General features: G+C 38.5%; 1 protein-coding gene across 3 annotated transcripts; it reads right to left on the bottom strand.

Annotated features, from left to right (window-relative positions):
- Positions 1-547: 547 nt before the first annotated feature.
- Positions 548-26,565, bottom strand: mvk (mevalonate kinase). 3 transcript variants are annotated; one of them, XM_072587892.1, is made up of 12 exons: positions 26,408-26,565; positions 25,469-25,559; positions 21,939-22,086; positions 19,253-19,403; positions 17,245-17,400; positions 16,016-16,119; positions 12,920-12,965; positions 10,798-10,888; positions 8,973-9,092; positions 7,652-7,805; positions 3,223-3,414; positions 548-2,715 (listed from the first exon to the last, which is right to left on the bottom strand). In XM_072587892.1, exons 1-11 carry the CDS (start codon positions 26,455-26,457, stop codon positions 3,251-3,253), a joined length of 1,275 nt encoding a protein of 424 aa, XP_072443993.1. In that variant the 5' UTR covers positions 26,458-26,565; the 3' UTR covers positions 548-2,715; positions 3,223-3,250. The 3 variants fall into 3 exon arrangements, with proteins under 3 accessions (XP_072443993.1, XP_072443994.1, XP_072443995.1); XM_072587893.1 differs by having other exon boundaries at positions 3,363-3,414; XM_072587894.1 differs by lacking the exon at positions 17,245-17,400.
- Between the last annotated feature and the right edge of the window lie 52 nt (positions 26,566-26,617).

Genomic DNA, 26,617 nt, shown 5'->3' with positions numbered 1-26,617 from the left:
CCCAGGACATTAACTGTGTTAATATTAAACTTACTTTAATCCAGTCAATTCAAATTGCAAACAATTTCAGTTGTTCAGGTGCATCATCTGAACTGAATAGATATACATGTTTGGTCAGTTGCTCAGAATGGTCTCAATCCATCCCAATTCTTTTCTTAGGATACACATTTTTCAATTTCACTGGAAAACTGAAAACCATTAAAGCTTTCCTTAGGGAAAACAGTCCCAGAGGAAAAATGTTGTTCCTGTTCAAATATTAGAATTTTAATCTACTCTCTTTAACGGATCCTCCAACAGATTTAAATTAATTGCTCAAACATAACACCTCATAGGTCAATCCAGTCAAAACATCCTTGTGACAGGACCATTAATGTCCATAGCAAAAATAATGCATCATTTACCCAATAATGCATCATTTACCCAACAAGAAAAAATATTAGTACATATAATGAAAGCAAGTTTGTTTTACATACGTAAAAATAAAACAAAGAATTGTGGATGCTAAAGATCCGAAACAATACAGAAATTGCTGCTATGACTGAAATAGTAAACTTTAGCATCTTTATTCAAGTATTTCCAATAGGATATAATTAAAATAGACAATTCCGTGTAACTGCAACTTAACTGTGAACCTCTCATCAATTGGAACTGCTCACAAATTTCTGGCTTCAGATTTAAGAATCTTTTAAATAATTAGTTGCCAAATTTTTTGAATTAAGCTAGGTGCAATGATTTTACAGGTGATATTTAACAATGAAATCAGGAACATCAGAAAGATATGATTGCAGGGACAGGTCTCCCATACTTAAAGAAAAAGGTTTATCCTTACAAATAGGATACATCATCAAAACTCTTTCATTATTCAATTCAGGCAGTGTTTCTAAAGGCTGGAAATGTTTAGTCAGCCATTTATGGTAAGGATCGTGTGTCCTATCACTAATTTCAAGGTTAAAGAGAGGAGCCTGTGCCTTGGTAAATGTACATCCTGTATGTAAGTAAGCTTCCAGTTTTAATTCCTCATTTACGTTGAGCTAGCTAATCTCAGCTTGGGCGACTGTAATTTTCAAAATCCCTTACAAAATGCTGATATGTTGCTGCCAACAGAATACAAAGGCAATGGGGTCTAAAGTTTCTTAAAATACATGATTAACAACCTACAATAGAAACATGTGAATAGTTTGTTTTCAATGAGGAATCAGGAACTGTAGTTTGGTATGCAACACACTCGATTTTTATTAAACAAAATCAGGAACAGTCAAATATCTAGATTAGCTGACTTTATTAATGTCAGCCAATCAATTTGAAAGCTATTGTGATTGAGATCTCATATCTGGCCCCAGTATTTTTAGGATGCACAGAAACTAACTTCAGACTTGGCTCAAGTTTCTCCCTTCTCCACTGATAGTTAAATTACTTGTCTATGCAAACGTTCACTGTCAAAGTGCATACACGACCTGTCAAGTGGACAGTAACCATGAAATAACAGCACAAAGCAATACCTTCCAAAGGAAAAACGAAAAAGTAGGGCCAGTTCCAAAGATTTCCTTGATTTGCTGTTAATACACCAGACTATAATGCTCCATTCTATCACAATTTCTCACGATGAGTCACTTCCACTCCCAAAAACTAAGTAATTGAAGTCTTTGGGAGAAAGAAGTGGATTGCAAGATCAATAGAGAGATACTGCTGCATTTTCCTGTATCGTACACTCTAAAATATTCACCATTACTCTTCTCTGAAACTCAATGAAAACGTATGTGAAAGTTAACCTCGATAGATGCATTCATGCCAGTATGGCAGGAAGAAGTCACAATAATCCAGTGATAATTTCTTCTTTGGGATGTAAAAATTGATACTGCTTGATCAATATAATGAATAAACAATGTAAGGCACTACACCTAACACTTGTATGTTTTTAGATCATATTTTTCCAGTAACCTTTCACAATACTTCAAAAAGTTATCCACTTCAATTTTCAAGGCGAAATCGTCCGGGACTTGACATGCAACTGAGAAGCATACTGAGGTGGAAGTGCTGAGGTGCAGACCTCTGTGGTAGTTGCCTGCGAGCAATTCCACTGCTCTTGGGGCCATGTACGAATCTCTAGCTGATAGGAGTTGGAGACTTGAGCCAAGAGTGTGGTGCTGGAAAAGCACAGCCAGTCAGGCAGCATTCGAGGAGCAGGAAAATTGATGTTTCGGGCAAAAGCCCTTCATCAGGAATGGAGACTTGAGACAATTCATGACCACCAATTCACAGACATTCAGACTGTATCTTTAAAATTTATTACACTGCAGCTAGTACCTTAACAAGGAGACATATGTCAATCCTCTTCCTCGGTCTCTGCATGGATTCCTGCGATGAGGGAATTCTTCACGATGTGCATCGGAAGTCTGACTCTTTGAAATGTAACAAAATAAGTGTGCTATTTTCTCATAGACCAATGTCAAATGCACCTGTTTCAATGCTAATGGGAAGATTTGGGCCAACACACATTGGTTATTAAAGTGTCTTTAAATTCTCACTTTGCACAATTTATTGTTCAAATTCTAAAAAGTTGCCATTACAGAGTACATCTGGTGTGCCAACCCTTTCCACTGTAGTATTATTCAGCCAAGTACAGCAGTTTGAATGTCCGCCATTTGGACTGGTAAATGTTTTCTCTTTCAGGGATTTAGTGATCAGCTTTGTGCTTCAGTCAGGAAATAAGCAGTCCTGTATAATGTAAAAGATTTAACAATGTTACATGTACAGAAGTAAATAGCATAAACTTCCACTGGACTGCATTTTCATCAGGTGCAGGAAGATATGGAGGAGAACAGGTGCAAGATGTAAGGCATCACAGTGGCTCAGTGGTTAGTACTGCTGCCTCACAGCGCTAGGGACCCAGCCTCAAGCAACTCTGTGTGGAGTTTGCACATTCTTCCTGTGTCTGCATGGGTTTCCTCTGGGTGCTCCAGTTTCCTCCCACAATGCAAAGATGTGCAGATTAGATGAACTGGCCATGCTAAATTGCCTATAGTGTTTAGGGATGTACAGGTTAGGTGCATTCATCAGGAGTAAATGTACAGAAGAAGGGTAAGGGGATGGATTTGTGTGGGTTACTCTTCAGAGGGTCAGCGTAGCTTTGTTGGGCCGACTGGTCTGTTTCTACATTGTAGGGATTCTAAGATGAGTGATTAACTCCCAGGAAGAATGACAAGACGGATTACAAATGATTACCATGACAGTACTAGGTATCCAAATCTCTTCATTGACAATTCTTCGCATTGCACAGAATCTGAAATATGTCCTTGGGCAAGGAGAATGGAGAATGCAGGGACACACCCGAACCACCAATAACTGTTTCCCAGCAATCATACCCAAAGTCTTTTAAAGCCTGTGTTGCTGCTTCCACCACAGAATGACTTGTATCTGAAAAGCAAAATGAACAGAACAGACCAAATTGAAATACAGAGTTAATCTTATAATATGGTTCATGAAGGGAGGTTTCAGCTACATTTACAATAACTCTAACAGCTACAATACAAACCTGCAGCAATATACTCACATACTCCCCACCTCTGTAAAGTAAAAAACTGAGACAGAGGAGTTCAGTTGCATTGGTCTTTCAGTGCAATTTACCCAAAATTGGCCAAACCAGCATAAAACATCAAGGTACTAAGTGCAAGTTAAATCCAGTGTAAATGAGTTTCTTTGATCCTTTGTACTAAAATAATATTTTATAGGAAGCCAGCCCACTCAAATTGGAGATCCTGTGGTTTGAATAATTCACCATGCTGAGTACCTGCTAGTTGCTCCTGTCTATTGGTCTTTAAAAAACTTCCCTTGAAGAAAAGCTTTAATGATATACTGGCCCCAACCACAGGCTGCTCACGGCACATAACTGATTGCTGACACTTCCTGGCATACACTGAAGCTCCACTTTCCAACCAGCAGGTGACATAGCTTATCTGTCCTTACTCACATCCTACTCTACCGCCTTCTCCATGTTAACAAGACTCTATTCACACTGCAGACCATAGGCCAACATTTATTCATTGGCTAGTGGGGCCTGTCACAGACAGGCAAGCATTCGGACATTTCAAGAATGAGATTTTTAGTAATCAAAAGCAAGCATAAATCGAAATTAATCAAGATGCCACCATCATGCAAACAGACAGCGGCGAATCAGTGGTTAGTTCTGCTGCCTCACAGGGAGCCGGTTTTGATTCCACCCACATGTGACTGTCTGTGTGGATTGTGCACATTCTTCCCATGTCTGCATGGGTTTCCTCTGGATGCTCCAGTTTCCTTCCACAGTCCAGAGATGTGCAGGTTAGGTCAACTGGCCATGCTAAATTGCCCCAGAGTGTCTAGGGATGTGCAGGCTATGAGGATTAGTCATGGAAAGTGCAGGGTTACAGGTCAGTGTGGGCTCGTTGGTCTGAATGGTCTGTTTCCATATTGCAGGGATTATGATTCTAAAGAAACGCAACTACACACAAAAATATCTTTTTAAAAATAATTCGTGTTAATACTGACTACTACACTCCAACAAAAACAATTCAGAAGAATTTACTGGTTTCAAAGTAATTCCAGTTGTTTAAAAACTGAATACTAGGGAATTATTAGAATTCATGTAAGCAAGTTAACTTAACATTTGCCACAGGGAAATTAATCAGGCAGAGTGAACATGGTTCTGTTTGTCTAATTTACCGGGGTTCATTAAGGAAGTAACAGACAGCATGGACAAAGTGGAATCTGTGGATGTGCTGTACTTAGATTTCCAGGAAGCATTTGACAAGGTACCATGTCAAAGATGACTACTCAAGAGTCAAAAGACGTTGAGGATAACAGATCACTAAGCTAATGGGATACAAAGAGTAGGCATAAATGGATCATTGTCAGGTTGACTAGATCTAACAAGTAGAATGCAAAGAAATCTGTGCTGGAGCGACAACTGTTTACAATTTATATCAACGACGTGGATGAGAGGACCAAAAATACATTTGCCAAATTTCCTGATGATACAAAGAAGTGTGGCAAAGTAAGTTACGAAGAGAAAATATAACTACAAAAAGATGTAAGTTAAGTGATTGGTCAAAGACTAAGCAAATGCAGTATCATGTTCAGAAAATATGAAATTGTCCATTTTTGCAGGAGGAGTAAAAGATTATGTTGTTATCTAAATGGTGACAGGTTACAGAGTTCAGAGATGCAAAGGCACCTGCATGTCCTACTGCAGGAATCACTAATAACTGGAAGGTAGGTACAGCAAGTAGCTAGGAAAGCTAATAAAATGTTATGATTTGTGAGGGGAATTCAATACTAAAAGTAAAGTAGAGAGAGGTCATGCTTCAGTTCTGCAGGGCTCTGGGTAAACTGCAGATGGAGTACAGGTTGTCCTTATTTAAAGGAAGGAAGTAACTACATTGTTTTCATTTTGGCCCCCTCCAACGAGGTTCATTCTATGGAACTACAGAATTCTAAGTGACAGGTCATTACGTACCCAAACTGAAGGTTAAACAAGGTGTTCTCATACAACAGCATGAGTGTTCAATTAACCCATCCTTTATTATATCAGTAATAATGGAGAACTATTGGCCAGTGACTAGAGTGAGGAGAGATTTTGTAAATGTGCATAAGCACAAAAAAAAGGATAAGTTACTTTATAACAGAAATTGTGACAAAAGTACTGAATCATATTCTATAGAAGTGATTGAGTAAATAGGTCAGGTATTTTTAATCCTAATGTTGTTAAGAACACCAAAATGATGAACGTTGACTGAACCCAAAAGTATAACCATCTTACCCTCGTTAAAAATAGATAAATTGCTGTACTTCTGTGATTTCAATTGTGTTTAGGTAATAGATTAAACAGGTTTTTCAAATACTTACAGTTATACAGTTACTTAAAGATAATAGATGCTGATAACATGGCAGGATAATATCTTTAAGAGGAATGAAGTCTGAAAGTAAGAGAACTAAATAGGGAGCTGAAACAACTTGGGTCCATGATTATATCAATTGAAGGCAATTAAGCTTTACTCTTCCTGTGGGAATTGCTCTATTTTTATGGGTTGTTCACTTACGCAAAAGAACATCAGAAAGAGCTAACAGGAGTGGGACTGGTGCAGTCTACTGCATAATAAAATGAATCAGCTCACCCTGCAGCACTTTCACCTCTGTCAAATTGACAATGTCTATCAGGTTAGTAATACAATTAAATGAATCACACTGACATCTGGTGGCTAAATTACAATATTGCATTAAACTCACATTATTGCATGGAAATTTGTTTTCCACCAATCAGCTACAAGCTCAGAAATAAACTTAGGGTGTTTTACACCTAATACTGAAATGAACAGGAACTGAGAAGATATCTCCTTGCCAAATACATGACTCCAAACATCATCTATTGCATAAAATACATGGAGGCAGGTAAGCATGCTAAACAAATTCATTATTACTGCATGGGTTATAACCCACATTCGCCATTTGTAAGAGATATCAGTCTCTAATCAGACGGACAATCTATATTTTAAGTATTTCAATATTTGTAGTGAGTCTGTCGAGGCAGTGTGTGGCATCGACTTCCAAAAGTGCCACAATGAACCGGTGCACTGACACCAATCGGCATGTGTGGAACAGCTAAGAAGCTGTGCAGCTTATAGGTTACAGTCCATGTTGCCTTTCTACTGTCAAGTCAGAAGGTTCGAGGTCAACTCCAGGGATACGAACACTAAGTCGAGCATGGCAATCTAGTGCCAGTACTGAAGGACTGCTGTGCAAATCAGAGGTGCTGTCTTTCAGATGAGATGTTGAACTGAAGGCCTGTCTGTGAACTGAAGTACTATTTTGAGGATAATCAGGTGTGTTTTAACATGTTCTGGTCAATACCTATCTTTCAAAATAACTTCACAAATAGGTGATCTTACCCTAGCTGTTTGTGGGAACTTGCCTTGTCCAAATTGGTTGCTGTGTTTTAAATAGTAGACAGTGACTCCACCTTTAATTGACTGTAAATAGCTATGGGTCACTCTCCTGTGAAATAATGCATATTTTTACAGTTTCTTCACTTTCCTCAGCAATGAACTCCAACAGAGCACGAAAATGCACAATAACATAACAATTTATCAGGAAACCCAGACGGGGGCGCAAGGAGCCACAATGCATGACATCACTCGGGTTAAAAAGACAAAACCAAGTAGATCCAAGGGAGGAGGAACTTTCCTATTCGCACACAGCCTGGTTATTACTATATAAAAACAGAAAGAACTGCAGATGCTGGAAATCAGAAACTAAAATAGAAATTGCTGGAAAAACTCAACAGGTCTGGCAGAATTATGAAGAGAAATTAGAGTTAATGTTTTGGATCGAGTGAACCGTCCTCCGTTCTGAGGAAGGGTCACTCAAGCTGAACGTTAACTCTTGATTTCTCTCCACAGATGCTGCCAAGTCTGCAGAGCTTTTTAGCAATTTCTGTTTTTTTTTCCTGTTTATTTCTGTCTTTTTAGCAGAGTCAAAATGAAGTTCTTGTACTTAGTGTGTGGTACAGCTTCAACCTTGTAGCTCATTTGCTAACAAACAATTGTTTCTGTTTGCTAGAAGTGCAAAAAAGATAAATCATTGAAAATGATTTACCCAACCAAGCATGCACTCATTGTACCTGGTCGAAGCAGTGTTAAGCCACATCCACCACCTCCTGCACCGGTCAGTTTGCTGTGTAGACCATATGTTGCAGTTATCTGACACAATCTGTCCAGCGATGAATGGCCCACTCCAATAACATTCAGGTGGTGTTGGTTGATGTCAATAAGTTCCTGAAATCAGCACAGAAAATAAGTTTGGCAAGAAGATCATTACCACTGAATAGATAAGATGACATTTTTCTAGTGACCAGTTACTCAATCGTCAAAATTTGTTCTGCCTATAATTCGATGGTGAAGATAAAATACAGCTGGGCCACATAGACATACAAGATCAATTCCAGCTTTGTGCTGCATTAGCTGGTCTTGATAGCTGGTACAAGTAGTTCCAAAGGTACCATAATTGACTTCAGTCACAGATGTACAACACGGAAACAGACCCTTTGGTCCAACTCATCCACGCTGACCAGATATCCTAGCCTAATCTAGACCCATTTGCCAGCACTTGGCTCATATCCCTCTAAACCCTTTCAATTCCTTTTTTTTAAAAAAAGTTTATTTTTATAATCAACCTGTTCAGAGATTTTATGACACATCTCTGGAACAATTGGGACTTGAATCCGGATTTCTTGGTCGAGGGATAGGAACACTACTAATTGAGCTACAAAAGCCCCTAGTTCAGTCCTTTTTGGTATGGTAAGAGAATTAACTTTATTAGGTACTCAAAACCCTTGCATGTGATTTATACATGTATATTAATATGATTTTTAAGAGTTTTGATTTCAGTGGTATATTTCTGTGAAAGTGGTTTTCTTTTAAAAAAAAAAGGTAAGGTCAGAGATTCCTTCTGGAACAGTGACTTAAGCCAGTAGGTGACAAAAAGCAAATAGGCTGCCACATCCTGGTGTACTATTGGAAAAAACATTTACCACTTGTGGTTTAAAATGGGTAGAGTAAACATTGATCGCTATTACCTTGTATTGGGTCAAAATAATTAAAGATTGAATTTAGTTCAGAAAACCCAGAGACTGAAAAGTTTTCAGGGCAGTTCGGAGGAGCCATGATGCTTCAGAATTGTTCTCTCAGTTCTTACCCTCAGAACTCTAGAACACGGCTTTAAGATAAGAATTGCCAGCAGAGGTTAAGGTGCTGTCACAAAGTACTGTCAAACTCTAAGCTACTCCAACACCATATACAGATCATTTTGCGTCAAGTAGATGCAAGTTATCAAACATATGACATTCTTCCAAAAGTTGTTAACTGCACTGTTTGAAATTATAATTTGACCAGACTAAATACAAATGCAGTAAAGTACAAGGAGAACTGATGTATAAAATTCACCTCCAGGATTGAATAGTTCTCATCTATGGCATTGCTAGATGCTATCGCAGCCAGAACACGTTCACACTCGCATGAAATAGCATCTATTGAATCCAGGACAGGTTTTATTATGCTTGGTAGCTAAAAAAGAAAAAAAGAAAATTCACTGGAGGTTGATTCACTATTCTCTGTTATTCACATATGACAAGTAGCTTAAAGAATAGCAAAGCACACCACAGATCTCCTGTATAAACTTTCAATACACAAGAAAAATTTTCATAAGTCCAGTCACCAATTTTTTCCCCACTTTGAATGTGTATTCTGTGCTCAAGGGGAGTAACATTAGTGTTCTTAAAATGTGTTCTTTACGTGAAGACTATGGTTTTGTGGTAATGCCACTATGCGAGTAATCCTGCGGTCTAGGCAAATACTCAGAGGACATAGGTTCAAATTCCACGATAACAACTAGTAGAATTTAAATGCAATTACACAGTAATAGTGACCACAAAGCTATCACACTTTGTCACAAAATTCCATTGGTTCACTAATGTCCCTTTAGGAGACCTCACCTAGTCTGAATCCACACTGGTTGACTTTTAATCAGGCTCCGAAATGATCTAACAAGCTGCAGCATTGTAAAGAGGAGCTAGAGCAAGTCAAAGAGTACTGCAACAACTCATCATCACCTTCTCAAAACGTGATTAGGGAAAGGCATCAAATGCTAGCCTTCCCAGTGAAATCTGCATCCGACAACAGACTTAAAAAAAATGACAGAAACAATTTACATTGCTCATCCTTTGTTGCTTTAAGAGGATGACAACTCTGCTCTTTCACCTTGTGCAGCATATCTGCTCATGGGGCTTCCATAGTGTATTTGTCAGAGAATTCTCATCAATGACCATGAAAGAAAAGCAACGTATTGAAGTGGTGTGGTCTCAGATTTGAACAGGAACTTGGAGATGTTATTCTCCAAGGATTGTATTGCTTCTAGCTAATAAAAGCCAAGGGGCCAGGAGTTGCTAATTACTTAACCTTGGTAATTAACTCCGTGGCATTGTGCAGATAGCACAAGTATTTGTTGGGGACAGTAGCAATTGTTGCTCAACTAGGCTGCTTAATCATGCATGTAGTCTTTGCAGTTGCACCCATCTAGTTAGATGGTTGGCAATTAATCATACTGACGTGACTCTGTAGATATAGTAGAGATTCTCCAAAGGGGGAGCATAGCACCTTATCAGAATATTAGATTCTATCCTGTTCTGTCGTAACAACATTCCACAGACTTAACTTGAGAAATTCCCTTTACTGCATCTTGATATTTTTGTTTCCCACACCTGCCATTTTGTGATTTGAAAGACCAATAACTTTTTACCAACTGATACAAACATAGTTTTGCATTCTGAAACTATATTGAATATGAACGGTGTTGAGACAATCAAAATCCATTTCCTTTGGGCCAGCTGAAATCTAGATGGAATGCTAAGGACACACTAAGATTGAAACAATGAAAGCCACCATGATCCCAGCGGATGGACTGCTCTCTCTCACGAATGAGAGGTGGTCAGTTTAATCTGGGGGTCACCACACCTCAAGTAAGGGGCAAGGTTGAGAAGGTGTAGCCTTTATAGTGACCTCAGCTGGAAGAGGAACTGAATCAGTATTGTTGTTGTCACTGCATCAGAAACTAGCCATCCAGTCAACTGAGCTAAGCAACCTTGTGCGAAAGAAAAATATCATACCAGGTACATAAAGTAATAGTACCAAACACATTTTTAAAATTTCACTATCTGAAATCAAGAGATAATTCAGTTCTATCCACACAGAGATCATTAAAAAAAATCCAAACCTTATTAAGTTTATCTTTCACTCCTGCTACTAGTACTTTCGTACTTCTTGGCACCTTTGTGTTAGTAAGTAGTATCCGGAGGGTGGGGACCCTGAAACAAAGTGGAAAGATAAAGTTAAACAAATAGAAATAATTGAACGTATGACATTTATTCTCCCCACTTATGACAACATCAGAATAAGAAGCATTTGACAGCTTATAAAAACTGAAAGAAATGTGGATGCTGTAAATCAGAAACAAAAACAGAAATTGCTGGAAAAGGCTCACTTGATTTGAAACATTAAACTCTTGTTTCCCTCCAGATGTTACCAGACCAGCTGAGCTTTTCCAGCAGAGTGAGAGTGTGTGTGCTGTATTTAATAGCTTGTCCATTTAGAACGGAAAACAAATCAGATTAAAATGTCATTGTTACTAATTGAAAGTAATCGAATTGTATAATGGAACTTCTTAAACTTTATTGCAAGTCTCAAAAATTCTTCCAGAGGACTGAAGGAGTTAAAGATTTCTGTATCAACATTTCTGTATCATTTTCCTGCATTTGTTGATTTAGGAGTTTGTTTCTTGAAATTGTGTCATTATACTTTGGTTTACTTACTTTTGGAGATTGAATGTGGAGAATAATTACAGACTCCTGACCCAAGGAAGTCAAAAATCTCTTTTCTTTGATGATATCACCTGTATTTAGCAGTTTATCCCATAGTAACAATTAATATTCTGAAGCAATCACAAAGTAATGATAAGAACTGCAAACACTTTAATGCCACAATGCATGTTTCCTCCAGTAGGACAGATTAGGCCCTGAAGGCACAGCCTCAGAATGAAGAGATGACCCTTTAAAACGGAGAGGAGGAGGAATTTCTTCAGCCAGAATGTGGAATCTGTGGAACTCATTGCTGCAGAAGGCTGTAGAGGCCAAGTCATTGAGTGTATTTACTATAGCAGTAGATAGATTCATATCAGAGAAACACCGAGAAAAATAACAGCTGTGATCAAATGGCAAAGCAGACGCAATGGGCCAAATGGCCTAATCCTGGACCTATATCTTATGATTTTATGCTCATTTTCTCAAGTGAACCAGAATCCTATCTTGAGGAGGAATATACTGTCAGATAAGACACTAGTTGATAGTGATCAATAAACAGAAGTTAAAAATTACAAATAATTCATTGTTGCGGTTTAAAAAAAATGCCAAAGCAGGGATCAAACTCAACTTGGATTCTGCACCTCTTCACAGCTCTTCCTCATTCCCTTCAATATGTTTCCTGTACTGCAACAAAGAGTTGGCAAAAAAGAACCTTTATCTCTTGTAGCACCATTTAAATACAGAAATAGAACTTTATTTGCATATGAAGCAGGGTGCTTGCAAATTTGAAGTAGATTAGCCTGGTTCTTCTGCTATTTACTTCAACACAATGGAAAAGCAACTAAACTGGAGCAGAGTATTTATGATATGATTGAACCTGGCTTGCAGCAAACAAGTGACTCCCTGATATGCCTTTGAAGCTGCAACTTTGGCCAAATTCAAAAGAGTGGTAGTGAATTTAAATTGTCCCTCTTGTCCAGGCCATCCAGATGATCGGATTTTTGGTTCCAAAGCAACTTCCAAGCCTTGGAATTTTTGACATATATTCTCTTAGCTTTAAGACTAAAAGCCAAATGTAGAGATCATGTTGAGAAACATATGCAGATGATCATAAATATGAAAATGTAACAAAGACAATATCTGAATGTTACCATTTTACTTTAGTCTTTTTGACAAAAAAAATTATGTCCTCAAACCTTGAAGTAAATGGGATTAAATTAATTGGATCAACAGACAGAAATAATTCATGCCAAAACTGGGACAGTCATTAGTGTCAATATCCCTTGTTTTAAATGTATTAAAAGTTATTGCTGCATTGGAAATGTGATAAATTACCATATAATCAACATCATGAAAATATTTAATTATTTTTCAATATTTAATATTAGCCAAGTTCAATAATAATTCAATATTAATTACTGAATAGTTAATTTTTCACACAAACAGTACACTTCAATGCACCACAGGGTTGTTAAAAGCTGTAATACATTTTAGAAAATAGCTCTAACATTACTGGAATCAGTAGCTGAAAATAGGTACCTGTATAAAGGAACAATTTTACCTGCGTGGTATCTCAGAATTCCCCCTAAAGCAAAATAGCAAATAAAAACATTAAAAAGATTGGAAACATTGATTGACATTAAAAGTACATACACGTCTTCGCTATGCTTCTCACATCTCTGCAGAAAATACACTCAGTTGAACTTGGATTTCCTTAAACTGACAATCCCAATCAATCAATTGGTTTATACAGCAAATAGCCATTTTGACAAAAGTGCCAGATCTGATCCTCAGTAACCCACTTCCTTCATGTTAATACGGAGACATGATCCAATGCTGACCATAAGGATATGAACAGAAAGAAAATTATCTGGGAATTTTGGCTTAATCAGGAAGCCCTGATGAAGGGCATATGCCAAAACGTAGATTCTCCTGCTCCTGCCTGACCTGCTGTGCTTTTCTAGCACTACACTCCCGACTCTGGCTTTATGGACTTTAGAAGGATGAGGGGTGATCTAATTCAAACTTACAGAATACTGAATGGCCTGGAAAGAGTAGACCTTGGGAAGATGTTTCCATTGGTAGGAGAGACAAGGACCTGAGGGCACAGCCTTAGAGTAAAGGGAAGACCTTTTAGAAAAGGGACAAGGAGAAATTTCTTTAGCCAGAGTGTGATGAATCTATGGAATTCATTGCCACAGAAGGCTGTGGAGGCCTGGTCAATGAGTATATTTAAGACGGAGATTGATAGGTTCTTGATTGTAGAGGAAATCGAGGTGAAAGAGGGAGAATAGGGTTGAGAAATTTATCAGCCATGATTGAATGGCAAAGCAGACTCGATGGGCTGGATACCCTAATTTGTACTCTTATGTCTTGTAGTCTTATGGACTTACTGAATTTGAATTTAATTAAGAGTTTTGGGTTAACTGTTCCATGATGCAATTACCCTTGTCAAAGCCTCTACCAACTAGAGTCTACCTGCCAGTCAATCAGCACCCTATTCTCACACAGCATAAGTTTTGTTCTCTATGAGATTTGGCATCCTTGTGATTCTGTCTTGAAAGGTGCAGAACACAAAAGCTACCAACAGCATGCCTTTGTTTTTCCTCAGCTATGCTGTCATAAAACCCAACATTACAGAGGTAAATATTTGAAAGTGAAGCCATGAGTGAAGTGGAGCTCTAATTCCAATAGATGGATACAGTTCGGAGAATGCTTCCTACACATTTAACAATAAGATTTTATACAGACTGATGATTATGGGGAGGGGTTAGGGCCATGATCAAAGCCATCCTGGATGGTGGATAGGATTACTCAGTTTGCTCTAATAAAAACACTAAACAGCTATAGCCAGCAATTACCACCTCATTTTATTGCTGTCTTTCCCCAAGCCCTGTTGTTAAGTGTAAATCAGGCTCCCAACTGTGTTGTGGTAGCCTCCTTTCAACAAAGTAAGAAAATGTCACACCCCTCAACAATTGCACATTTCTTAACCTACTGCAGCAAAGTTTTAAAGTTCTCACCATTTCAACTATCACAGTGGAGATGATGTGGTTAATATTGAGATCTAATGTGGTATTACATAATTAAGTAAACACTCAGCAGAAATATTGATCAATAAATGCATGAACTAGTTGATGTGCTGGGTGAAAAGTACAAAGTGCACTCCTGTCACAATGAATAATAAAATGGTTTTCTAGGCAAAGACTTTGTCCAATAATAAGACAGTGTGTGATTTACATTGTTAACTCTCTGATTCACTTGTGATGTTTACCAGATGAAATAGATATATCAAGTGAGAAAGACTACAAACCAGTTCTTTAACACTGAAAGTAAATTCCCATTACATGGATTTAGCTAAATTGTGCAAAACAATTATCTCAAAACTATTTTGGGAAATTAGACATTGGTTTACTTGGTTTTCCTTCTAAACAACAACACATTGTTCAACATTCTTCTTTGTTGCTGCTCTCCCCACCATCTTTAAATCAATTGGATACTTCTCTTTGAATTTTTTCTTTCAGAGCCTCAGAACTCTTGTCTTATTCCTCTAGTGTCCAGGCTGTTTGAAATCATTGAAACATTAATTTTGGATTTGACTTCCTTCCTCTTTCAAACCAAGTTAATTTAAAGTTCTAAAACAATGCAACAGCATATCGGAAGGATACTGTGAAACTTGAAAGGGCTCAGAAAAGATTTAAAAACATGTTGCCAGGGTTTGAGCTATTAGGAGAGGCTGAATAGACTGGGTCTGTTTTCCCTCGAGCATCGGAGGCTGAGGGGTGACCTTATAGAGGTTTATAAAACCATGAGTGGCATGGATAGGGTAAATAGACAAGGTCTTTTCCCTGGGATTGGGCGTGCAGAACTAGAGGGCATAGGTTTAGGGAGAGAGGGGAAAGATATAAAAGGGGCCTAAAGGGCAACTTTTAACACAGAAGGTGGTATGTGTATAGAATGAGCTGTCAGAGGCTGGTACAATTACAGTATTTAAAAAGGCAAATGGATGGGTATATGAATAGGAAGGGTTTAGAGGGATTTGGGCCAAGTACTTGCAAATGGGACTAGACTAATTTAGGATATCTGGTCAGCATGGACGAGTTGGATTGAAGAGTCTGTTTCCATGCTGTACATCACTATGACTTTATGACTCTAAGCGAGTTCTGATGCATCATCGTGGGTATTTTCTTACAAAATTATTCAACACATATTTCCAATCCATTCTGTCCCTTCTCATTAAATATTGCTAGCAGGACCTGCTTTCCAGATATGGGCAGGAGTAATTACATGAATGTGAAATCTAAACTGCTGCAGTGAGGATGCCACCTTGTGGCATGATTCACAATATCAGCATTGCAATTCCACCATTTCCAAATCAAACATCAGTATGTTACACAGTCAATCAACAACTCTTTCTGTTACTAGTACTTTCCAGAGAAAAGTTACATTTTAATTTGTTATAAAACTTAAATGAACAAGCCATTTGGACTGTACATTGCTAATAGCCCATACAAGCCCTCTTCCCCTCCCACTTTATTTATCAACATCTCCTGACGTTTCTTTCTCCTTAAGAGAACGACAGCACATTGAATCCCACTAAAATATCCTGATTTTAATACAATAAATAAATGTTACCCCATGTTCCCACAGCATTATCCACACCAGATGGATTTCCATGGATCAATTTCTCTCCTTGAAATGCCCATTTGTTAATCAGCTCCAGTTCATCTTCACTCCACCTGTTTGTCAGTAAAGAGAAAAATAAATGCATCGAAACATTGATCAGCAGCAAGAATAATATTTCTAATGAAATACTACCAGAACATGGCTTTATTTTACAATGTTTAATTGTAATGGTTCATTATATCTCCTCCTTTTTTCCTCCATGTATTTTCACAATAAATAAATAAATACATGCTATAACTATATTATCTTTCACACTGCAATACAATTTATTACACTACGTCCTCCTAATCTTGCTGAAATCTAATTTTTTTTAGATCTGCTGCAATTTGTACCCACTATGTTAACTGGCTCCTCCTTGGCAAATGAACAATTAACCCAAAAAAGATTAATTAATTTTTATTGATTAAAGCTTCCAGATCACCAGCGGTTTAGGAATCTACATTTTCCTTGCCATGGCCTAATCGGATAGGGAATGAGGTAAATTGTCAGCACGTAAATGACAGGCTGAATAGCATCTTTCTGTCAAAATAGGTGCAGCTGATTGGGATGCTAAGTGCAATGCTTCAAGATACTCCAACAGGCAGGGTATTGCATTACACCTCTAAATAAATCTTTTTCTCATCCTTGGCAAAAAGAAGAAGTATTTCTGTTTAACTACACTCAATGTCACATGCTCAGCACCAGATAGCAGTCAGTTTGGTTGAACAATTTGATATTTTCAACTTTACAGAATCAGGTGAACACATGAAGGTCACTTCAGACTTACCAGACCATTGGGCTGCTTTCTCATTAGAGAGAGAGATGATTAATTGTGGTTTAGTCTGAGGGTCACCACTGCTCAGGTAAGGTGGGGGGGGGGGGGGGGGCGGTGGATGGTGGAGGTTGGAAAGAGAATCCTTCGTTGTAAGCTGGTGTGGGAATCAAACCCACACTGTTGGCATCATTCTATATTGCAAACCAACTTTCTACATCACAGATACCAGTTACTAAATTGCTAGAGAATCCCACCAATAAACATACCGAGCCCAACTCAATACAGTAACAGATAAACCAGTCAAAATTTTCTGTTTGAAATCAATAATTTCAGATTTACAGCTCTCCTCCTTTTCTTTGACTGGATAATTTATATGTCTAATTATAGGACAGGTTATAGAACCTCAGGAGGTATCTTTGCTTGCCTGGTACTGTTGTACTCCTGTGGAACTGGCCAGGTAATGGCCCCACTGGCTGATAAAAGAGCTGTTGCCAGACATACACAATATGCAGCACTAGATCCCAAGCCAGCTCCTATTGGAAGTTCAGACCAAATCAGAATGTCCATGTTTGGCATCTGCCTACCATTTAAAAAGATAAAAACAACACAATGTCATTTCAGCATTTTGATTGCTGCAAGGTGCATATTTTCACATTAGATTTGTAATTTTCTTCACTTAGCGTCATAGAGATGCACAGCATGGAAACAGACCCTTTGGTCCAACTTGTCCATCTCAACCAAGATATCCAAAATTAATCTAGTCCCATTTGCCAGTTTGTGACCTATATTCCTCTAAACCTTCTATTCATATGGTTCATAGCTCCTTGAAAGTGAAGGTGCAGGTAGATAGGATAGTAAAGAAGGCGTTTGGTATGCTTTCCTTTATTGGTCAGAGTATTGAGTACAAGAGTTGGGAGGTCATGTTGCAGCTGTACATGACATTCATTAGGCCACTGTTGGAATATTGTGTGCAATTCTGATCTCCTTCCTTTTGGAAAGATGTTGTGAAACTTGAAAGGGTTTAGAAAAGATTTACAAGGATGTTGCCAGGATTGAAGGATTTGAACTTTAGGGAGAGGCTGAACAGACCAGGGCTGTTTTCCCTGGAGCGTTGGAGACTGAAAAGGGTGACCATATAAAGGTTTATAAAATCATGAGGGACATGGATAGGATAAATAGACAAAGTCTTTTCCCTGGGGTGGGGAGTCCAGAACAGAGGGCATAGGTTTAGGGTGAGAGGGGAAAGATATAAAAGAGATCTAAGGGACAACTTTTTCATTCAGAGGGTGGTACGTGTATAGAATGAGTTGCTAGAGGAAGTGGTGGTGGCTAATACAATTGCAACATTTAAGAGACATTTAGATGGGTATATGAATAGGAAGGGTTAAGAGGGATATGGGCTAGGTGCTGGCAGGTGGGGCTAGGTTGGGTTGGGATATCTGGTCAGTATGGACAGGTTGGACTGAAGGGTCTGTTTCTGTGCTGTACATCTCTATGACTCTATATTCCCACTTAGATGCCTTTTAAATGTAATTGTCCTACCCTCCACTACTTCCTCTGGCAACTCATTCCATACACACATCACCTTTTGCATGAAAAAGTGCCCCTTAGGTCTCTTTTAAATCTTTCCCCTCTCACTTTAAAACGTATGGTCTCTTGTCTGGACTCCCCCCACCCCAGAGAAAAGACTTTGTCTATTTATCCTATTCATGACCCTGGGGAAAAAAAACCTTGATTATTAACCCTATCCATCTTTTGACAAACACTTAAACGGTCCTATGTCTTTTTGATATCATACACCTGAAATGAAACACTGTACAAGTTCTGTATGGATCCCTTTATTAGTGATCTAATTTTTGCTACTGAATTTGTTGTTTCTTGGAAACACACCTGCATCATTTCCCACTCTCTTTCTTTTCATATTTCTAAACACATTACACTCCAGAATATTATCTACCTCAATCTCGGAATGCATGTTTCAGTTACTCTTAATAACCTTAAATCGTTTATGTTTGTGAGATAATTTATTATTACTTCAATAATCTGTATCGAGTGCGCATTATTTTTACCTCTATGACACTGACCTATGTTCTCATCCATCTTTTTCTTATTTTTTAGGTTACAGTTATATCTGCCTAAACTCAAACCCAATGCAAACCAAACGTATTTTCCAAGTCTAGTTTCTTGTGTCCTAATCCTGATGAATACAAGACACAAAGCATTGACCTCATGCCTCCTTTTAGCAATGCTTAAGTTCTGTACTACTAAGGAATTACGTGTATTATGCAGCACCTATAAGATGTAATCCATAAACATTGTTAAGCCTTTGCAATAGTGACACCAATCTGACACCTTCCACCATCAAATTCTGTGCCAAGTTGAATTGTATCATTCATACTGCAGTAAACTTAGTGGATAGAAAAATCTAATACCCATTTCTGGTGGAGATAGCACCATAAAGGTAAAGGAAGCAGAGGATACTGAGGCTCTCTGTATCTGTCGAGCCTTCTGGAATTCCTGCAAACCGTCTCAATTGATCCATTTGTTCCTGGTTTGGAGCCTTTGGGGTCAGCACGTCAGTCACTAAAAGAAAGTGAATAATAATAATAATATTATATTATTATTATTATTATTATTAAAGAAGAATCAATGGGAAGTCAGACACAACCCATTTTGCACCTCTGCCACTTGTTTTTAAAGGAACAAACCAAAAGCAACACATTGCATATATTTCATCCTTTGATTTATCAAAAGATTGTCTAGATTAATTATCAACTGTAGTTTAACGTTAACAAAACAGAAGTTAAATCTAGAAGTTATAAAGTTTCAAATAATCACTTTTCCACAACTGATCTCTTACATTAGCATCACATATGCAATTAGTTGACATTCAAGATCTCCGCATACAAAGTAACTGAATGAACAATTAAAATGTGGCAACAACTTGTATTTCCATAGCACTTGCTATATAGAAACACGTTCCAAATCCCTTTGTAATCAAGCCAACCATTTGACCAAATACTTTGTGTGACAGACTTCTTTAAACCACTTCCAGCAGGAACTCATTGCTCTTAACAGAAACTTACATGAAAAAGTCAGTACGTGTTGGATTTTCTAAAATGTACTAGCAGCAAATATATCCCCTTGGATCAGTAAGTGGAGGAGAATATCCCACAAAGTACTTTTTCTGTAAATATTTTTTCCTGGGAGAAAAAAACAGCTGGATGTCAAGCTCATGTGGAAGAGTTGCCAAGTTAGAGTCTCCAAACCTAACAATGAACAAATCTGTGCTTGCAAAATTTTAACTTGTCATCTCCCTCCCAATAGGAGATCCTAATTACATTTGACCGTAAAGAACTTGGAGCAAGGTTGGCAGAGGCATGATGTAGGGCCATAGGGTTCTACATGGATATTATTGGAGCTCAACCAAATTGCACACTCAATTAGGGCATGCTATCCAGTATTTAGTATTATGGAAGAACCTGCGCAGTAGCATGATTTAATCAGACATCTGCCTTAACAGAGGCCAACTGAAGTTACTTCAGGGTATTCAATGTAACCAAGCTTGAGCAGTCTGAGAGCTTTCTCCTGCTATTGCTCTGATTTATCTTTGCATCTATTTATCAAACAGAGTGATCCCGAATTGTGCAAGTTGACTGAAAGACTTTTTGTTGCATGACTTTAGGCTCTGAGCCAAAATAAGAATTGTAGGGATTTATCTTCCACGTGCTATAAACTTGAACTGTATTGGAACTTAATTATTATTCAAAAAAATATTTACAATCTATATTCAAAAGCTTGGATGAAGGGAGTGAATATACAATGGCTAGACTTACTGGTAACACCAAGATAGATAGGAAAGTCAGTTATCAATAGGAAGAGACTCTGTAAAGGAATATAGAAAGGTCAAGTATGTAGGCTAAAATTTGGTAGATGGAGCATAATATGGGGAAATGTGAACTTGTCCAGTTTGCCAGGAACAGCAGAAAACCAGTCTTCTGTTTAAATGGAGAGAGATTGCAGAACTTGGTGATACAGAGGAATCAGAGTGATCTGAGGAAATAACAGGTCTCCCTTTTAAGGAAATGAGGGTAGCTATTTTTCTTTCAGATGTCATTATTTTGTGGAATTCTCTTTCTCAGGAAACAATGGAGGCTGGGTCATTAATTTTATTCAAGGTGGAGTCAGATAGATTTTAGATTGACAAGAAAGTTGAAACAAAAACTAGTTCAGCTATGAAAGACCAGGCTCAAAAAACTGAAATCACTTACTCCAGCTCCATCTACTCCTATGAGAAACAGACAAAAATACCCCTTTGTCTATTAATCACATGCAGGCAGAAATAGGCATCTTCCAGGTACTGATACGAACAAACAATATCTCCATCTATGCCCTGAACAGTACATTTGAGATTTCTGGTGAACCACGCAAAACTGCAATATCACCGAGATTAATACAAATCCTTATTCCAGAATGTTAGGTTTAAATCATGTTTGAATGTTCTGGATAAGTGGTGCTGGAAGAGCACAGCAGTTCAGGCAGCATCCAAATAACTTTGAAATCGACGTTTCGGGCAAAAGCCCTTCATCAGGAATAAAGGCAGTGAGCCTGAAGCGTGGACCTGGGAGTTGCAGTGGGAGAGGGACTCCCTGAGATTCTTGTAGAGCATTACCTCATTGATTTTAACCCTACTGCGAATCCTCTTGCAAGGATGCCTGCCTTGAAGAAGTTTTCCTCCTCTCTCTACAAGAATCTCAGGGAGTCCCTCTCCCACTGCAACTCCCAGGTCCACGCTTCAGGCTCACTGCCTTTATTCCTGATGAAGGGCTTTTGCCCGAAACGTCGATGTCGAAGCTACTTGGATGCTGTCTGAACTGCTGTGCTCTTCCAGCACCACTAATCCAGAATCTGGTTTCCAGCATCTGCAGTCATTGTTTTTACCATGTTTGAATGTTGCCAATTTCCCAATATTTCACTTTTTATTACCACTTCCCTGTACCCTTCTATTGGCTGTACCATCTTTTATGCTAATATTCTTATGAATTAATGTCTCTAAAAAAAGTTCCAAGTACAACGTCCTTTATTAATTATAATTTTGTTCATTTGTGTGCATCTTACCATCAATTGCTGACTGCAGAAACTGGAGGGCAGCAGGTTTCCAACTAAGATGGACGTTAATATTTGGTAAGTTTAATTGCACTTTTTGATCAGGACATGGTTGCAGTCGGAGATATGTTTTCAAGTTTAAGCTGACTGCAAGAGCCACCTACAAATACAAAAAATATTTAGCATTAGTACCATAATTTCAAAAACAATACATTTATCTCAGCATTCCAAGTGCATAAGAAAATCAGTGTTGACAAGTGATTTCTGTCTGCTATAATAATGATACCAAACAAAAACATTTAGTTTTTAATTGGCTGATTGACATTTGCCTTAACACCCAAATTTTGCCAAGGGAACAAGAAATGGAAAGAAAAAATCCCTCTCACACTATAGATCATTAATAAAAATTGAATATAGGGGAGTGATTACAATTGAACAAATTATTTGCCATTGTTGAAGAATTACCATTTCACCTGCCTCTATGACATTTTACGCAAAACTGAATTAAATCAACAAATAAATCAAATGAAAATTCAAACTGAAAACTAATCACAAAGGGAGCAAGGTTACAATAGTACGAAGGGAAGAAAACAAAGTAGGTTGTCCCTATGGTCTTCAACATTATATCTGTTCCTGACTTCAAAGATTTTTGATTGATTGATTGTCACGTGTACCAAAGTACAGTGAAAAGCTTTATTTTCTTGTAGTACAGACACATCATAGTAAGCAAGGATGTACAGATCAGAGGTTGTTTAAAAAAACAAACTTGGACAAAAGGCAAAGGTTATGTTACACAGGGTGTGCGCTAGGGGAGATCGACATTAGCAAGATCAACATTATTTGAGATAAGAGAGTCCATTCATCAGTCTAGTAACAGATGGGAAGAAGCTGCTCCTGAACCTTCTGGTGCATGTGTTCAAGCTTCTATACCTCCTGCCTGATTAACTGAAGAGTTTGTAGGAGATCATTACTGGGGTGCAGTGGGTCTTTGGTGATGTTGGCAGCCTTTCCGCAGCAACAGGAGCCACTTAAACGGAGACCATGCATGGAAGGTTGGATTCAGTGAAGGTCTGGGCTGTCCACACAACCTTCTGTAGTTACTTATGGTCCTGGGCAGAGCAGTTGCTATCCTGGGCCGTTATGCACCTGGACAGTATACTCTCAATGGTGTGTCAGTAGAAGCTGGTGAGGGTCCTCATGGATATGCCAAGATTCCTGAATCACCTGAGGAAAAGGAGTTGTTGTGCCTTCTTGACCGTCACATTTACAAGGGACGTTCAGAATAAGTTGTCGGTTATCATCATTCCGAAAAACCTGACGCTGTCCACCCTCTCAACCTCAGTTCTATTAATGTAGATGAAGGAGTGTTCTCTTCCTTTCTTTCTGAAGTCAATGATCAGTTCTTTAGTTTTACTGATGTCGAGAGAGAGAGAGAGAATGCACCAAGTCATTAAGCTCTCTAGCTTCCTTCCATATTTTGACTTGTCATTGTTAGATATCCATCCTACTTTGGCAGTGTTGTCAGTGAACTTGTAGATAGCACTTGGAATTCGGCAACAAAGTCATGGGTGTACAGGGAGTACAGTAGGGGGCTGAGGACTCATCCTTGGGGGGGTCTCCAGAATTAAGTGCTTTTGTGAAGGAGGTGCAGTTACCTCTCTTCACTGATTGCGGTATGTGAGTCAGAAAGCAGATGATCCAGTTGCAGAGGGCAGAGCCAAAACCAAGGTCTCAGAGTCTTGAGATTAGTCTGGGGAATATTGTTGAAGACAGAGCTATAGTCAATGAGCAAGAATCTGATCCAGGTGTACTTATTGTCCAGATGTTCTAGGGATATGCTGTCTGCTGTAGATCTGTTTCATCAGTAGGAAATTTGTAGAGATTGAGACAGGCTGGGAGACTGGTGTTGATGTGGACCATGACCAGCCTCTCGAAGCACTTCATGATTATGAAGATGAGAGCCATTGGGCATGTAGTCATCAGGCATGTTGTGTGTGCTTTCTTGAGTACCAGGATGATGGTGGACTTTTTTAAGAAGGTGGGGACTTCAGCTTGTACTGGGGAGAGGTTGAAGATGTCAGTAAATACCTCCACCAGTTGGTCCGTACAGGATCTGAGTGCTCAACTGAAATGCTGCCTGGCCCACTGAGTTTCTCCAGTACTTTATCTTTACTTTTAACCAAGCTATAGTATGAGCTGTACATGGCCTCTGGCTTTCACAAAATACCTCACAATCCTCCTATATAAACTAAAATCAGTTGTCAAAGGTTGAACACAGATTACAGTATAAACAGGAGAAAGTGAGGACTGCAGATGCTGGAGATCAGAGCTGAAAATGTGTTGCTGGAAAAGTGCAGCAGGTCAGGCAGCATCCAAGGAGCAGAAGAATCGACGTTTTGGGCATGAGCCCTTCTTACAGAATAGACAGGCAACTAATTGAATGGAAGAACCAAAGACTAGCTGGGTTAATTAGTATGTGTGCAAAAAAAATTTATAGTGCACCCTAAAGGTTTGTGTTGTGAGACCTCCAAATTGTTCAGATATAAAATGACAAGGAATCACAGTCTCAGGTGTGACATAGCAGAGCATGGTAGACTCGATTGAGGAGCCATCCTTAAACTGATGGCATACATTATCCCTCATAGGGTAGAATTTCGCTAAGGGTGGGGTGAAATGGATCTTAAAGTGTTAGTTGATTCATTGCTTATCGATGCCAATAAATAATGTAGGTTGGGTTATGTTGTCAAATTAAAATCTCTAACACGTGTGGAGTCTTGCACAGAGCATGTGGCCACCATCCATCAGTGACAATGTTCCTGGACACCAGGTCAATGCATATATGAGTAATGAGAATGATCCCTGCTGCCAGAGGGTCAAATTACAAAGACTTTACAGAGATGTTTCTAAATTAAATTCAGCCCAAATGCTTTAATCCTCTACTTACAAATATCAAGGCTAGAAGTCCTACATATCACATCTTGATTCACCTCATGTAGATGGCATAAGGAAAGGACATTAGGTCCTCCAAACGTCTACTCACCAGAAGCTACACAATTCAGGTTAGTTCTCAGAATTACTACATTAAAAAGAACAGTTTCAGATAGTAGAGTGTTGTACTTGGTACTTCCTGACAAGCCATCAGAAAGTTTTTCTTTAGACAGTGATTAACAGCTGGATAGGTCCATTAGGAAGTCAAAGTACCAGAGTTACTTAGGAACTAACTAGTTGCTGTTATAATAAGATGCATTTGTTATCTAAATTTGGTGATATATACAACATAAATGTGAAAATTCAACCCATTTAACAGACGATAATGTCAATTGCTTATTCTCACTATTAATTAGCAATTTCATGGACAAATTATTTTGCCATCTGTAACTGCCATTGCATTTTTTGGCACCATCTATACTTATTCATGTGTTCAAAAGATTGAAATCAAACCTAATTAAATAGATTACTCTCCCCCACCACCCCCAGCCAGAGTGTCTCTCTTTTATGTACAGAATGTAAACTGTCTTTCTTTCAGTTAAATGCACGCTTACCTTTCCATGAACCACAGCATGTTCTCCATGCAATATCACCTTCCCTGGAGCCGATATTATCAACGTCTTGTTTGCCATTGTGAAATGAACGCTAAAAGAGAGAAATTTTATTTCATTCAATTGTTAAAATCAAAATTAAATATAGCAATGAAATTGTTACAGAAGTCTTGAAAAAGATCAATAAAATATTCCACAATCCAACATTCATAAAAAATACATAAACAGATTGTTTTTAATTCCAGCAGCCACATTTATTATCCATCCCTCATGGGCTGTGACACAATTTCTGATTTTGGCACTACTATTGGGGTGTTTGGTAGGGAATCTTTTAAAAACCCAGCAGACCTACATTTATGTATTACCTTTCAGGTTGTCCCAAAGCACTTTTGAAGTAGTTACCTTTGTAATGTAGAATGCACACACATATGCATACACAGAAAGCACGTGCAAACATCAATAACCAAATAATCCTCTTTTAAGGAAGTTCTGAACATAGCTCTGACTCAGAACATTAGGTCTGTCTCCACAGAAGCTGCTAGACCAGTTGAGTTTATCCAACACTTTCTCATTTTACTTCAGGTATCCAACATCCACACGGCTTTGCTTTTAAGTGATGTTTGTTGAGTGATAAATATTTGCCACGGAATTCCCACGCTTTCTTCTTCAAAGTACAGTAGTGTCTTGGGATCCTTCTGCACCCACAAGGATAGATTGAAGGAAAGCATAGTTGGCAGGACAGCACGCCCGCTGTGGGGAGCCTTGTTTGATATTCAGTGGGTGTTAAAGCCAGCGGGGTTACATACCATATCACATACAACACCTTTAACATTTACGAAGCAGCTACACTCATACATTCTCTTAACTTGTTCTTTTATCAGACTATATTACAGATGCAATCGCTTCACTTGATTTTTGTTCTGATGAAGAAGGGTCCATTACCTGGAAGCTTCATAAGCGGCTGCGTAGTTCCAGCATTTTCTGACGTTCATTTCATTCTACTGTCGGTGAAAGAGAAGTAAATTTTGTGCAACTATTGACATTGATATCAAACACCACAAACATAACTATCCCATCCAGCAGCTCGCGATCAAAGTACCGCCCACAGGAGGCGGTGCCTAGTTCACAGCCCAGCCAGTCAAATGGCGGCGC

The sequence above is a fragment of the Chiloscyllium punctatum genome, chromosome 17, assembly GCF_047496795.1.
Source record: "Chiloscyllium punctatum isolate Juve2018m chromosome 17, sChiPun1.3, whole genome shotgun sequence".
Lineage (NCBI taxonomy): Eukaryota > Metazoa > Chordata > Chondrichthyes > Orectolobiformes > Hemiscylliidae > Chiloscyllium > Chiloscyllium punctatum.
This window is presented reverse-complemented; position numbering and strand designations above follow the sequence as displayed.

Coding starts and splice junctions, on each gene's coding strand:
- mvk (XM_072587892.1), bottom strand. CDS start 26,457: ATGAACGTCAGAAAATGCTGGAACTACGCAGCCGCTTATGAAGCTTCC. Junction 16,120..17,244: donor CAGGAGTACAACAGTACCAG/GCAAGCAAAGAT, acceptor ACTGACAAACAG/GTGGAGTGAAGATGAACTGG. Junction 9,093..10,797: donor TGAAAGATAAACTTAATAAG/GTTTGGATTTTT, acceptor TTTCTTTTTTAG/CTACCAAGCATAATAAAACC.